At 39.0% G+C, this 15,335-nt stretch overlaps 1 protein-coding gene across 2 annotated transcripts in view; it reads left to right on the top strand.

Annotated features, from left to right (window-relative positions):
• LOC107689202 (protein phosphatase Slingshot homolog 2-like) overlaps window positions 1–11,053 on the top strand; it is a 34,920-nt gene extending 23,867 nt beyond the window's left edge. For both annotated transcript variants that reach the window (XM_016487134.1, XM_016487133.1), the window contains 8 exons: window positions 2,767–2,961; window positions 3,225–3,318; window positions 3,431–3,559; window positions 3,646–3,692; window positions 3,871–4,017; window positions 5,414–5,614; window positions 7,315–8,224; window positions 9,619–11,053. In XM_016487134.1, the coding sequence (XP_016342620.1) occupies window positions 2,767–2,961; window positions 3,225–3,318; window positions 3,431–3,559; window positions 3,646–3,692; window positions 3,871–4,017; window positions 5,414–5,614; window positions 7,315–8,224; window positions 9,619–10,929 (3,034 nt within the window). In that variant the 3' untranslated portion in view covers window positions 10,930–11,053. The remainder of the gene's footprint in view (window positions 1–2,766; window positions 2,962–3,224; window positions 3,319–3,430; window positions 3,560–3,645; window positions 3,693–3,870; window positions 4,018–5,413; window positions 5,615–7,314; window positions 8,225–9,618) is intronic.
• Window positions 11,054–15,335: the final 4,282 nt, after the last annotated feature.

The raw sequence follows: 15,335 nt of genomic DNA, 5'->3' as shown, positions 1-15,335 counted from the left end.
ATCAATAAATCCACTGCTCTCTTGTCTCCTCTGAGGCTGGAACTCTAAATAGTGATCTGTGCTCGTCTGTGCAGCCAAAGACAGAACAGTTAGCGTGTTTTGCTCAAACTTTCGCCATGGCATTAGAGCTAGTACACCGTTGTCGCTTGCAAAATCAAAATGATGGCGCTGTGGGTGGAAACTTACAGATTAAGGGGCAGTAATATTATAATAAGATCCCTTTGCAATGTCACTAGACCAGAAAAAGGCTTACCAAAACAAAGTTACTGGGTTAATCTTTTTCACGTTTTCTTGGTTGGTTGATGCACCGGGGACCTGATTATAGCACTTAAAACCTGGAAAAGTCAGATTTTCATGATATGTCACCTTTTAAATAGATTTTAAGAAATTAAAGTTTTCCGTTTTCTAAATTGAAAATAAAGAGCTTTTTTGAGGTTTCTGATGGACATTTTCAGTTGCTGAAATTTTGGTGCTTGAATATTTTGAATACTTTTACTGAAAATTATTATTATTATGTTTAATCAGATATTTAAAAAAAAATAGTCATAGTCAAAAGTTATTTGCCCTCTATTTTGTTTTAAATTGTATTGTTCCACTAACTTATTTTTTATTATTTATGTTTTGTTACGTATTTGATTATTTTTATTTTCATAAAAACAAACTGTATGCATTTATGGTTAAAAAAAAATAGATTCAGGGTTTGTACGGTCATGAAAAACCTGCAAAACTCATGGAATTTTAAAACAGTAATTTTCAGGCCTGGAAAAGTTTTGGAAAAATAAATAAACCCCGAAAGTTTTGGAAAAGTCATGGAAATCTATTTCACAAAACTCTGTATAATAGAATTGTGTTTAATCAGGTCCTGAATATCGGTGCGGGATTGCACATATTAAGCTTATATCGCATAGTTTTACTCATTCCCGCAGCTTTTGACTTTAAAATGATGGATATTCACACATTTATTCAATAGTCTATAGCATACAGGTTTGATGAGTAAATAAATCCACACAGACTGATCAAATCGGTCATTTGAAAACAGCGTGAGTGATTCAGCTGTACCTCGCCTTCTCTCTTTGGCTTTCTCTTCAAACGGCTACACATAGGCGCATCTTGTCTGCACTACAAGAGCCGCTGCACGCTGCGATACAAGACTCTCGCTCGCGTTTCGGGACAGTTGACAGAATTGTCACTTGCCTAATCGGGTCATTGTTGCATCGTCACAAAATTGTATTATTTATTTGCACGTCTTTTTAAGCCATTCGGTACTCGCGCACTCCAGAGGCGGTGCGCAGTCACATCCAAAGCCCGCGTGCTTATATAAAGCCGCCTTGCGAGTACCAAATTGAGTTTGCTACCAAACAAGCTCAGTAGAACCCTGCACGGGCCTCAAACATATGCCCTAGTCCGGCCCTTGTCCGACAGATTATCAGAATTACCGGCCAAGTCTGACTGGAGCCCGTATCTTTTTTCTCTTTCTCTCTTCACCATTACACAGCTGCTGTTGTAGCCATTAAAATAGTTCAGTTTTGTTATAATGGCAAAGTGGTTATATTTATTTTCCTTTCTTTATTACGTTAATTTATAAATATGTTTGCAATCCAATCATGCGTATCCAATCGTTTGTGCAGAGACGCTAAAGCGCGCTTTGCAGGACATGGAGTCGCCAGCGCGATCACTTGCATTTTTTTCTTATAACAGTGGAAACAACCGTCATTTTTGCTCATAAAGGTAAGAGTAATACATAATTCGGGACTGTTAAGGGTCTACTTTTGTTTGTGTGCATTCTCAATATCAGCATACGTTGTGCTTTTTTAGAAAACAAACAGGATGCGCTTTCTGCCGTCTTGGTCAGCAGGAGTGCTTCACAAAAATTAACCGAAACTCAGCGAATATTCTATTTCCCCTGGCCCCGACACATTCATCATGGTAATTACTTGCTGGGGTTTTGCGGCAAGCTTTGCGTGCGCCTTAACGTGGAACTCTTCCGGCACTCGCTGCTGCTGCTGGACACTAAATACCGTCCGAGCCGCTCTAGACAGTCGCGGTAGCACGGTCTCCTGTTGTTTCCACCAGCGCGGCAAATCTTTTTCATCACCATAATAATTGATGGATACCTAAAATATAAAAATAAGGAGGAAGTAAGCCCAATCGGGCTCGGCCTGAAATGCAGGGCTCTAAAGCGCAGCTTGTTGCATTTAAGCAGCAAAAATACACACAAAATGACACCAAAATAGCTATCCTGGCCACACAGTTAAATAAATGATAATATTCAGTGATGTGAAATGTGGAGTAATGTCTGGCGCAGTTGCAGCTTGTACTTATTACTAAAACAAGAAAGCAAACAAGTAGCATTAATAGTCATTAATTTTAGTTAACAGATGATAATTTGAACAGATTTTTATTCTTATTGTAAAATAATGGAACCTTTATGTCATGAATATTGTCTCAAAAGTCATGGAAATGTATTGGTAAAAATGTGTACGAACCCTGTAGATTATTTATTTTATAATTAAATTACATATTTAAAAAAAAGAATAAAATTATCAATATGAGAGCTTATTATCATTGAATTGTTAAATCAGTCATTGTTAAATCTAGATTCATGTCATCTATCATCCCTAGGCTGTTAATTTGTTGCCTAAGGTTTTGATCTAATATTGATACTGGGGCACTAAAGGCTGATATATTGTGCCTAAGAAACAATTTTAGTATCAGTCCAACCCTAATATGGTGGCATGTTTTGATATGGAGCACCTTTTCTCTCAGGTCTGCCCTGCAATCTCTTCATAAGGCCTGTGAAGTGGCCCGTTGTCATAACTACTTCCCAGGCAGCCTCTTCCTGACTTGGGTGAGTTACTACCAGAGCCGGGTGTCTTCAGATCAGGCCTGCATCAATGAGTGGAACGCCATGCAGGACGTGCAGTCCCACCGAGCAGACTCACCTGTGCTCTTCTCTGAAGTGTGAGTACTAATTTGTAAATGGTCCTGCAATTTGAGCAAACTGAAGCCAGTTTTGATGTATCATGGAACTTTATATTTTAGAACAAGACACTTTCTCTAAATATGGCTAATAGATAATCTAATATATATCTTTTGCTTGCAAAGTTGTACCAGTGGATGTGTTAGATTTGCACAAATCATTGATTTTTTTTTCAAGTGGTGAAATGTTAACAGAAATATGAAAGTGTTTTTTTTGTTTGTTTGTTTTTGCTTTGTGTCTCCAGGCCAACTGAGAGAGAAAGAACAGAGAGACTCATCAAGACTCGTCTGAGAGAGATCATGATGCAGAAGGACCTTGAGAACGTCACTTCTAAAGATGTATGATCCAAATACACATCCTAAAAATCACTTCCTGAAAGATTGATTTATTCAGTAGAATCTTCTCACGTCTTAGCTCACAAGTTGTACCTGCACACACACTTCTGTTTAGATCCGCACAGAGCTGGAGATGCAGATGGTGTGTAACCTACGGGAATTTAAGGAGTACATTGATAATGAGATGATCATCATCTTGGGGCAGATGGACAGGCCCACAGAGATTTTTGAGCATGTTTACCTGGTGAGAGTTATGTCACCAATACATTTTAAATATACATTTCGGTTACGTTGTACCATAAGTCATTTTTGGATTGCACATAATTATAGGGTTCTGAATGGAATGCATCTAATCTGGAAGAGCTGCAAAACACCGGGTGAGTTTTGTTGACATCCTCGTCTATGAAAACATGCATACCTATAATACCTGCAATAGAAGCTACTTTGCCAGACTGTTTTAGCCATAAACCTGTGTTATCCTTTATTATTCTCTTTGAAATCTCTTCCTGGCATTAATAATTACACAGATTTTCGGTTCTTTGTGTTTACTATCAGGGTGCAATACATCCTTAATGTGACGCGGGAGATCGATAACTTCTTCCCAAGCCTATTTGAGTACCACAATATCCGGGTTTACGATGAAGAGGCCACAGACTTGCTGGCTTACTGGAATGACACTTATAAATTCATCTCTAGAGCCAAGTGAGTATGAATAACCTCTTAATGCTCACTTTGGAGTAAAACACTCTGGTTTTCTAGCTGTAATTGTTATACAAATAACCTGTGCTCTTTCTAAATACTTACGCTACGTTTGTTATGTCAGAATTACCACATTTGTGAGATTCTACTCTGAATCAGTTTGGTTTCGCTCATAACTGCAGATTGATCCATCTATGGTTGTGTTGCTAATGTCAAGAAAACACTTTATCAGTACATTAATTATATGGATGTATTAAAATTTTGTCCGATACCGATAAGACAATAAAATATAACTGATAGCTAATACAATTATAATAGTTATTATTATATTAAATATTAGTGCAATTTTAAAATTCAAAACATAAAAATAAACCAAAAATGTTTCAATGTTAAAGTGATTTTGGGCTTCACAATATTGTGCAGTATTAAAAATGGAAATTTATTTTGAGATATTATTAAATGTTATTCAATTATGTCATTTAAGTCAGCGCCAATAGCCTTCGGGGCAGCGCACCGACATATAGCACCGTTGTGCTTCAGGTGTCCCGAGTTCAAGTCCCAGTTCGCAGATCTTTCCCGATCCATTCCCCCCTCTCTCTCTCCCACCTTACTTCCTGTCTGAAATACTGTCCTATCCTAATAAAGGCAAAAATAAATCTTATAAATCCAAAAAAAAAAAATTATGTTTTTAAGACTAACTTTGACCAAGCATTAGATAACAGCTATGGTGATCTGAATGTAAAAATATGGGAACTGAGCATTATATTCGTATTGGTTCGATATACAGGATATCCAGTTTTGACTAATACTAATAAATTAATAATAATCGGCCAATAACCAATATTCTTTCAATATATGTTGTGTGTCCCTAATTAATTCATCTCAAAATGCATTTGCAATACTGACTATAATAAAATTGCATATTAACATTTTTTTGAGGTATCTAACTAGCTTTTACTGTTGAGGCTGCTGCCATTTTAACGGCATCCCGTAAACAATACAATTGCTGAAAATCCAAATGATTAAGAACTTCAAATAACATCCAGTGCACAACATGAAGGAATACTCATAAAGATACACTAATAGGAATACTGAAGAACTCATAATTTTCATCAGTTAAAATTACAGGTTCAACAAAGGCATGAAAAGTTTTCAGTAAGAAACTTGAAAATACTGTAATTCTGATGCAATGTGAACACTAGTATTAGTATAAAAGATGTTTCCAATATTTCAGGTTTAAAGTCTCTTTTTGTTTTTCTCTGCTCCTTGGTTTCAGATAAAGTCTTAATTCAAATTAATTGTTAACCTGTGTTTTAGTTTTGCTTCACTAAAAAATGTCATGTTGACAGTACTAGCACTACATCTATCTTTTAACACAAGACTAATGTAATACCTACAGGAAAGCAGGGGCAAAGTGTCTGGTGCATTGTAAGATGGGCGTTAGTCGTTCTGCCTCCACTGTGATTGCTTATGCCATGAAGGAGTACGGCTGGGACCTGGAGCAGGCCTTTGGGTATGTTAAAGAGCGGCGAGTGGTCACTAAACCCAACCCATCATTCATGAGACAGCTGGAGGAGTATCAAGGAATCCTGATGGCCAGGTAAATGTGCCATTTGAATGTGTGTAGTCATGTGAATAGCAGGAAATGTCTGTGTGCGTTCAAATATTTAAACCTGCAGGTATGCCACTTACTCTAATGACCGCAGACACGTTCCCTTCCATTTTAATGACATGTTTCTTTTCACAGTTGATTATAGGGCTCTGATTGTATTCATTGAGAAGTTACAGTGGCTGTTCGACCACATTCCACTTAGTAACTTGTGCGTCTTTGATTGTGTGCTTGCGTCTCAGAGGTTGTAAGTTTGTGCATGTGGGCTCTGGTGTGGGTGGGTATGCATGTACAACAATCCACTTGCACTTCCTGTAAAATCACTGAATGGGATTATTCATGTTTTTTTAGGTCTGACAAAACCACTCAAGCTGTGAAATATTTTTAAAAGATACATGTTTATAAGATTTTTCTTTGACGTCTGTTTGACAGCCAAGCTTTCATAATTTTTTATCTTTCTGACCCATTATAAGCAGTTTAAAATTTTATTTGTGACATACTCAGTGGTGGCGGGTCATGTTGCTAAATACTTAATGTGTAAATGTAGGCAATTAAGTGATCATATATTAATGTTAAAATCAAAACTATGACTATTTCAGAGTGACCCATTTTTGCAGCTTAGTTTTCATAAATGGTTTGCAGGTTTATGCAACTTAGAGTACACTACCATTCAAAAGTTTGTGGTCTGTAATGTTTTTTAAAATATTTTTATATTACAAGGATACATTAAATTGATTAAAAGTGCCAATTTAAACATTTGTGATGTTAAAAAGATTTCCAATTTAAATAAATGTTGTTGGTTTTTTTTTACTCAAAGAATTCTGGGGAAAAAATGTTGCGCAATTTCCACAAAATTATTAACCACCACAACTGATAATAATAAGAATGTTTCTTGAGCATTACATCAGCATATTAGAATGATTTTTGAAGGCTCATGCTACACTGAAGACTGGAGTAATTGCTGCAGAAAATTCAGCTTTGCCATCACAGGAATAAATTACATTTTAAAATGTATTAAAATAGAAAAGAGTTATTTTAAATTAAAATAATATTTCACATTATTACAGTTTTAACTGTATTTTGTAATTTATGTACTTTTGGAAAAACATTAAAAAATATTTCCAACCCAAAACTTTTAAACAGTAGTTTTATGTTTATTGCAGCATGCACAAGTAAGAAAAATCCTGTCTTCATGATATGGACGATTTAAAATGAACAAAACTGCCAGTGAGTTCTTGATGGTTATTTATACCACAGCTGACATTTCTGTCATTTTACAGTCTTATACCACAAGCCGTCATGTATATACTGTAAATAATGTGTCACTACGGTCAATATTCACTTAGCTGATAAGAGCAGAGGGTGTGAAATCAGACAAATGTGCTGTGAGTGACTCTGTGCTCACCTGCAGGACTATGTTATAATTCATTAGTAGTTTGCATCGAAAACAGCATTTTTTTCCCACCAAAATATTAATAGTGCACAGAAGAAAAAAATACAGAAAACTAATTTAATGCAACACACAATCAGTTATTCTACTTAGATTACTTTTAATAATTAAAATCAGTTTTTCTTAATATCAAATAATTTATCAGCAACCAAAATATATTGTAAACCTCTAGTTCTTTTATACCTTGCTATTTTCAGTAGTTAAGTTTTGTTTACCTAACCTTTCCTTTTCTCCATACTAGCAAACAGAGACACAATAAATTGTGGCGTTCCCACTCGGATAGTGATCTGTCAGAGCACCATGAGCCACTCTGTAAAGCCACTGCTGCACAGTCTCTCGGACGCTCCAATTCCCGCAACCAGACCTTCAGCCAGACGTCACCCTCATTGCAGGATTTCCTGCAGACTCTCACACCCACCTCAGCCAGTGCTACTGAAGCTAAGGAGCGGACAGAGCCTGATACGACATCCTGGCCAGATACCCACATTTACAATGGCCTGGGGAAACCAGACGACAACCTCCATGAACCCACAGAGATGCCTTCCCTCCCCAGACCCAGGGCTGCCACTGTGGTCCCAGAAGCCAGATCCGATGTCACCTCCATGACTATTGCAGAGACTGTCCCATTGGGTCGTCCTCATTCACCCGCCGCTGTACATAACCCACCCTCATCCCCTAGGCTTCTCTCAGATGCAAAGGCCAAGCAAGGTCTGTCTGAGCAGCCTGAGGTGTCCGATCTTGTGCCTTTGGAGAAGTCTAGTCCAAAGGTGCTCTCATCTGTGAGTGTTAGGAGTAGGACTCCTGAGCCATGCATGCAGACCCCGGACTCTTCAGGGCTGCAGGATCTCAGCCAGCAAGTGCCTGACACGGGGACGGACTGTGCGGGGCTAAGTTACAGCAGTGATGAAGACCACCACCCCAGTGCCACATTACACAGAGCTGGGCTCTCGACCACCCCTCCCTTGACTCTAAGCACAGACCGCATTGACTTCTTCAGTGCCAGAGAGAAGTTCCAGGGCCTTTCTCAAGAGGGTCAGATCCGTGGGACTTCTGAGCAGGCGGTGCAGCAGACACCTCGGGACAAAAGCCCGAGTATAGAGACAAAACGGCTACTTCCTGACAACCCTGTCAAAGAGGAGGAACAGAAAAAGGTAAGGTGGTATTGAAAAATTGTGGGAATGTGTAGTTTTGGAAACTTCCCTCATAGGGATTGATAGTTTCATCATTTATTCACTCTCATGTCATTCCAAACCTGTATAACTTTCTTCTGTGGAACACAAATGAAAGATACTTGAATAATAAAGACATTTAAATAATGCAGGTTTGAAACAACACAAGGGTGAGTAAATCATGACAGCATTTTGGGTGAAATGTCCATTTAACCATACAAAGCTATAATTGTGTCTAATTTCTTAAAAGGATAGTTCACCCAAAATGCACAAATTAACAAAGGAGTTTATTTACTTTTATGTTAATTCTCAATTAAATAAATTAAACCTCTATGAATGACTATGAATTCTTATTTAGACAGTAGAACAAAGCTTTGAATGCATCTGTCTTAATATTATGTTATCATCCTGCAGCAAGGGAATAATGTTCCTGAGAGTAAGTGCCAAACTTTATTAAAATCAGGTTCCGTTCCCATACTGTGTCTCACCTCAATCATGTTTGAATGAAGTCATGTCCCACACTGCCACCCACTGTTGATGAGAAATGTTGCATGGGATCCTGCATCTGTCATGGTGTTGATCAGTCTGCTGCAGTTGCATTCAGTTTTCATGCACAATTAGAGTAAAAGGTGAAGTGTGTAATTTTTTGATGGTAAAAAACTTACCGTTTCAGTTTAATGTCCCTGTTTAAACTAAAAGTATACCAATCATATATTAACACTAGTTACATTTTCGTACACATTGTAAATTTAATATATATAAAAACAATTGTAACTTCTGGGTAAATTGCTGCAAAATATTAATAATAATATTAATAATAATAATTGCTGCCAATTGAAGTTGGAATCACTGGAAAGCCCACTGTTGTCCTTTATTAAATGTAATTGATGTAATGAATTACAATATTAAAATAAATGAATACGTTTAAAATGTAATAAATTACTTACAGCTTAGAATGCTCTGATGAACTTCCCGCTTGCTAGCTCTAGGCAGCAGATGTCTTGTGTTCATTTCTGGGAGGCCATGCTTTGGCTCCTGCATTTCAAAATGACCAGATAAACATGTTTTCTTTTATTCTCTAAGCGAACTATTCAGTCACACGACTCGTTGACACAAAGTCACATGGCTTTTTTTTATACGCATCTAGCAATTTATTCCACCACCCAGAGTACCATAGCAATTACATAGTAACTTATTGGCAACTACCAAACACCTTAGTATCAAGGCTGCGAGGTCAAGCACCACTCACATTTGTGCAATTCCACTTTTTGCCGCTAGAGGCATAGAAATTGTACACTTCACCTTTAAAACACAAAATAATGAAGGTACATATTCAATACAAATAACCACGCTATGCCCCTGTTTTTCTGCTACAGGAGAGCTGCAGTGTCTCAGTCCATAACACAGTTTCAGAAAAGGAGTCCATACGGCACAGTGTAACCCTCCCCCCCCCTCCTATCAGCCAACCTGTTTCCAGTAGCAGCAGTGAAGAAGAGGAGTTCACACAAGCCACATCAGCGGAAGCTGAAAAGGAGAAGGTGGAGCATGGGAAGGACCAGCAAAGCGACTGGCCAAAGGGCACCGTGCGCCGAGCCACCAGGGAGCTTGAGCAGAAGATCAAGCAGGAGGTCTCGTCAGCGACACTGGTGACCTTGGCCCCCGCGTGTCCCTCGCGACGCTCCCCCGTCAACACCAGCAGCAGAGAGAAAACTGAGGAGACCTCATCCCAAACACACCTCACACCTAATCCAAGCACTGTGTCAACACGCCATCACCAGCCTCAGAACAACACGGACAAGGTGGAGAAAGACGAGAGTCTTTCGGCTGATGAGGACAGAACGGGAAGAGAGAGCGAGAGACCACTCAGGGAGGGAGAGCGCATGAACACCGGCCTCACGCACTCAAGACAAAGCCATTCCATTTCATCTAGCTCGTCTCTGGCCATGGTTCTACAGCTGGAGGGAATCACCGAGCAGGAGAGTTACACAGACTCCGACTGTCTGCCGGGACGCTGTCCAAAATACATGAGGGAAACCTGGGAGACCCTGAAAGAGCTCGGGGCGTTCCTCTGGCAGGTGAGTGGCTGCTCGGACAGGCGGCTCAGCCAACCGTGGTCCAGGAGGGAGCAAAGAAAGGGCCGGGCTGCGCGAGAGAGGACCAAAGAGGTGGAGGCTCGGATCCGGCAGGCTGGCCTGACCCCACCCTCAATGATGAAGCGCTCAGCCTCGTTGGCCAAACTGGGGTCTTTGGAGCTCTCGCCTGTTGACCTGAGCGAGCTTGACTTAAGTCCTGTCTTACTCTCTGCTCCCACCAGTAAGCCACGTTCCCACTTGTTTAGTGATGATACCTCAAAAAAGAAACGTGTTTTGCCCCATTGCACTCCTGCTCTCCCTTCCTCTTCTGCCTCTCTTGTTTCTTCCACTGGATCTCATATGATCGGACACGCAGAGAATGATGATGAGACTGAAGAGGCAGAATATAGTGACTGTGATGTCGTGCCCATGCCACTGCCACTCTCCCCACCCTCCAATCAGTGTTGGAGGCGGGATAATGCACAGGAGGCAGCAGGTTACGCCCCGTTGCCTGCTCCTGCCTTGATACCTGTGGCAACACGCCAACAATATGGGAGGACACATCCCCTGCGGAGGCTGAAGAAACGGACCATTAACCCTTACCACACTATGTGACTTTTATTCTGTATGTGTGAGTGTACGTGTGTTTGTGCCTGCCAGTGTGAGTTTGTGATTAAAGAGATAGTTCACCCAAAAATGAAAATTCTGTCATTTACTCACCCTCTTGGCTATCCAGACCTGTATGACTTCTTCTGTTGTGGAACACAGAAGAAGATATTTTGAAAAATGTCTTTTTTTTCCCTTAAAATTAAAGTCAGTGGGGTCAGATTTTGGGCCCCATTGACTTTCATTGTATGGACAAAAACATTCTTCAAAATGTCTTGTTTTTCCACAGAATACACAAAGTCATACGGGTTTTGGTTGACATGAGGGTGGGTAAATTATGACAGAATTATCATTTTTGGGTGAACTATCCGTTTAAATTGCCACGCATACCTCAGTGGGCCTTATCCAACTGGAAATCAAACAATGTGGATATTTTAGAGCACAATGTGATTTGAATGTTTTTGGTGGGGTTCATGGCCCATAGAATAGGAATCATGTAATCCTGACCCATCATTTGAGTAGAAAACAATTGCTGCTCTTAACGAACAATGAAATGTTATGACTGATATACTTTTTGCACAGTGTCTATCAGGTCATTGTTTGCATACTATGGTAATACATTACCATTTCATCCTTTAAGTTGTCAGTCTATTAACGAAAACCACAATGTTCTCTACTGAATTGGATTCTGGAGGTGTGTGTGTGTGAGTGTGAGAGAGAGAGAGAGAGTGTGTTAAGGGTTGAAGGAGAGCCATAGAGGAGTATGTTTAAATGCATTCAGAAATGAATGACACATAATTGTGAGTGTAAAATTATTATTATTACAGATGTGAGATTATTATGTGTGTGCATGTTGGTTTTAATGAGAATGGGATCAGTTCTGTGGTACTTGTAGAATGTAGAGTTTATGGGCCTCAGTCTGTGGATGTGTATGATATGTATACTTTACCATGGGTGTGTGTGCATTTTCTGTCTGTTTCTGACTTCGGTGCAGTTTCTTCCTTCAGAATTTTCTGTTTTGTTAAAGACGACAAAAAAGAGACAAGGGGGAATTTAATATGCAGTTTTTATTATTGTTTTAAGTTGTTGTTTTTTTTAACTGTGGTTTGTACTCTGGAAGCATGTTCGCAAGAGTATGTATTTAGAGTTGCTTGTAAGGGTGTTTGTTGTACAGTGCAAAAAAGAAAGAAAACTGAAATATGTATTTCTGTTTGTCGTAAGACTGGGAAAAAAAAATCTCTTTTTATTGTGCTTAAACTGTGACATTAAAGAAAATTTCAAATGGACAAAAATACTTTTTGGGGTGTATTTTTTTTTTACCAGGTTCCCACAGTCATAAAAAAAACATGAACAATTTCGAAAAAAAGTTTTATTTTATTTTTGTTCAAAAGTTATATTATTTTTTAAAGCTGTATATTTCTAGTTATTCTCATCTCTAAAATCTAAAATATTTGGTCAGGTAGAAATTGCTCTTTGTGGGTCCAGTCTCTAAGAGAGGGAACCCTGTGAATGTATTACTTGTTCTTACTGTTCAGGACACAGTTAATGTTTAATTGGTGCTCGCTACACTTTAAAAGCTGAAAATATCAGTCATAATAGACCAAATATAGTCAGGATTATTTAGTGATAGATAATATTTAGGGCCCGAGCACCGATGGTGTGAGGACCCTATTGGAATTGCTCCGTTTCTTCTTGTTCTCCAAAGTGAATCACATTTTTGAAGGCCTAAACATGCTCCAAAACTCATGAAACTTTGCACACGCGTCAGAACTGGCGAAAATTTACATCTGATATGGGTTTCAGAAGTGGGTGTGGCAAAATGGCTCGATAGCGCCACCTGTACACATTCAACGGAGTGCGCCTCGAGCTAAGTTTTACGTACATGTACGAAAATCGGTACACACATGTAACACACCATTACCTACAAAAAAAAGGCTCTTGGTACAAAATCCAAAACCCAACAGGAAGTCAATTATTTTGAATTTCCTGTACGATGTTTGTGCAGTTTTTGCCATTTCCAGGCCTCATACTTTGACGAACTCCTACAGTTTTAATTGGATCATCTTCAAATTTGGTGAGGGTTATCTTTAGGCCTTTGTAATGTTAAATTGCAAAGATCTTGAGTTTTCGTTTGATGTTTCGCCATGAAACAGGAAGTTGCTGTAACTCAGGCAAACATGTAACTCAGGCATGCAGTGTCCAATCTGCCCCAAATTTAACAAGTTTTATAAGAGTCCTGTCCTGAACACATATACATGCCCGTATTCGGTTATAGTCAGTGCCACCTACTGTTAATAGGAAGTGACATGTTTTAACACTGTGATGCACTATTACCAACACAGTAAAATATGCCATTGTGTGCTAAACATGTTAGAAACATGCTCAAACATGCTAGCAACACTTGCATGTTGCTAAAGCATGCTATTAACACCATCAAACAGGAAGTTGTTGTAACTCATGCATTCAATGTCTAATCTGCCTCAAACTTCACATGTTTGATAAGAGTCCTGACCTGAAAATATCTACATGCTCATATTCGGTTATAGTTATAGCGCCACCTACTGGCAACAGGAAGTGTCATGTTTAACACTGTGATGCACTATTAGCAATACAGTAAAATATGCCGTTGTGTGCTAAACATGCTAGAAATATGCTCAAACATGATAGCAACACTTACTAAGTGCTAAAGCATGCTATTAATGCCATGAAACAGGAAGTTGTTGTAACTCATGCATACAATGCCCAATCTGCCCCAAACTGCACACGTTTTATAAGAGTCCTGACCTGAACACATTTAAAGGCCAATATTCAGTTATAATTATAGCGCCACCTGCTGGCAACAGGAAATTACTTTTTCACACTAACTTAAACATGCAATGGCCGTTTCTCAATACCAAGAACGCAAAGTTCGACTTGCGTCCTTGGTAGTTCGGACTTTGCAAGTTCGACTCGGGAGTGCGAACTCCCGGGGACGGAAGGACGCAAGTCCGGTAATTCTGCGAATGGAACAGCAGCGTACTTGATAACGTCAGTCAGCTCGCCTTACTCTGGTTATCTACACAGTATGTATTTACAATACGACGAAATATTATATCAAACACCACTACCAGGTGCGGATTAACGCACAGGCTTGGCTAGGCTGTAGCCTAGGGGCCCCACGTGTGCAGGGGCCTCGGATTGGCCGGACAATTTTTTTATTATTCAAAATGTTCTTCAGCGCGAACAAAAAACACCCTTATTGGCCCATAAGAAACATCAAAGGAGGATTCGTTGCAGAGCGTCTGACAAAATTAATGTCTTGTATTGTATAGAATGCACGCTCAGCACCGCCGAGAGTTCGCGCGATCGTTAAATCGAATCCGAAAGTAAAACGCGCACGTGCATTCAGAAGCGATTTTAATGCCCCGCGGTTTGAGAGCGACTCCCTGATGCGCGCAAATTAGGCTGCATAACATATCTAGGCTGTTATTAGTATGTAGGCTATAATAGGTTTTGTAGTTGTGTATAGCTCTATATCATACTTGAAAAAAATTGGTCTCTATTTGCACTTTGAATATAGAGAGAGCACTTAGTGTTCGCACTTAATACGACTAAGAAAGAACTGTATTTTTTTATTTTTTATTTATACTGTTTTTATTTCTATGTTCAATTTGTGAAAAGGAGTTCAAGTTAGGAGGTCAAACGTTCTAGAAGCTCATAATTCATGTACAGTTCTAAGGTCTGAAGAGACTCACATGAAATCATACAGGAGAGATGCCAGTCAGTTGAACAAAACCTTTTACAGTGCTTGAGTGTTGTTGTTTTTACTGCATATTATAATTCATACTCAGAAAGTAGAACTGAAATGACATTTATTACAAGATGATTAGTTAAAGCTGCAGTCCGTAACTTTTTTTGGTTAAAAATTATCCGAAATCAATATTTGAGCAAGTACATAACCAGCCAGTGTTCAAAACTATCGCCTTACTTTAGCCCGATTCATAACGGTTAGTTTATAATAATGTTTTCTAATTTGAGTGGTACAGGTAGGTTTTCGCGGGAAATTGAGCATGGCACTGCGTCATTACGTCAGGTCTGTAAACATAAAGAAGTTGTCCTGGCTAGTAGGCTATATCGCATGTGAGGATCCTGCAGGTGGCCGATCGTTTATAGCCTTTTCTCACAGCAGCCAGAATAATTAAATGTATCATTTTGATGGCGGATTGTAATCCATAAAGGATTATGTGTTTATGAAACACATGTGAATGAAATTAAATTATATTCCAATTTTAAATGTGCTTCTGATTACAGATATCTTATGTGGGATTACACAAGATTTGTATTTTAAAGACAACCAGTTTGAAGGAAGCATAATTTGCTTTTTGGGTTAAAAGAATTTCTTAATATGAAATTCGAATGGTATGACAATTAGAGAT

Source organism: Sinocyclocheilus anshuiensis, unplaced genomic scaffold (assembly GCF_001515605.1).
Source record: "Sinocyclocheilus anshuiensis isolate Anshui unplaced genomic scaffold, SAMN03320099.WGS_v1.1 scaffold966, whole genome shotgun sequence".
NCBI classification, from domain to species: domain Eukaryota; kingdom Metazoa; phylum Chordata; class Actinopteri; order Cypriniformes; family Cyprinidae; genus Sinocyclocheilus; species Sinocyclocheilus anshuiensis.
This window is presented reverse-complemented; position numbering and strand designations above follow the sequence as displayed.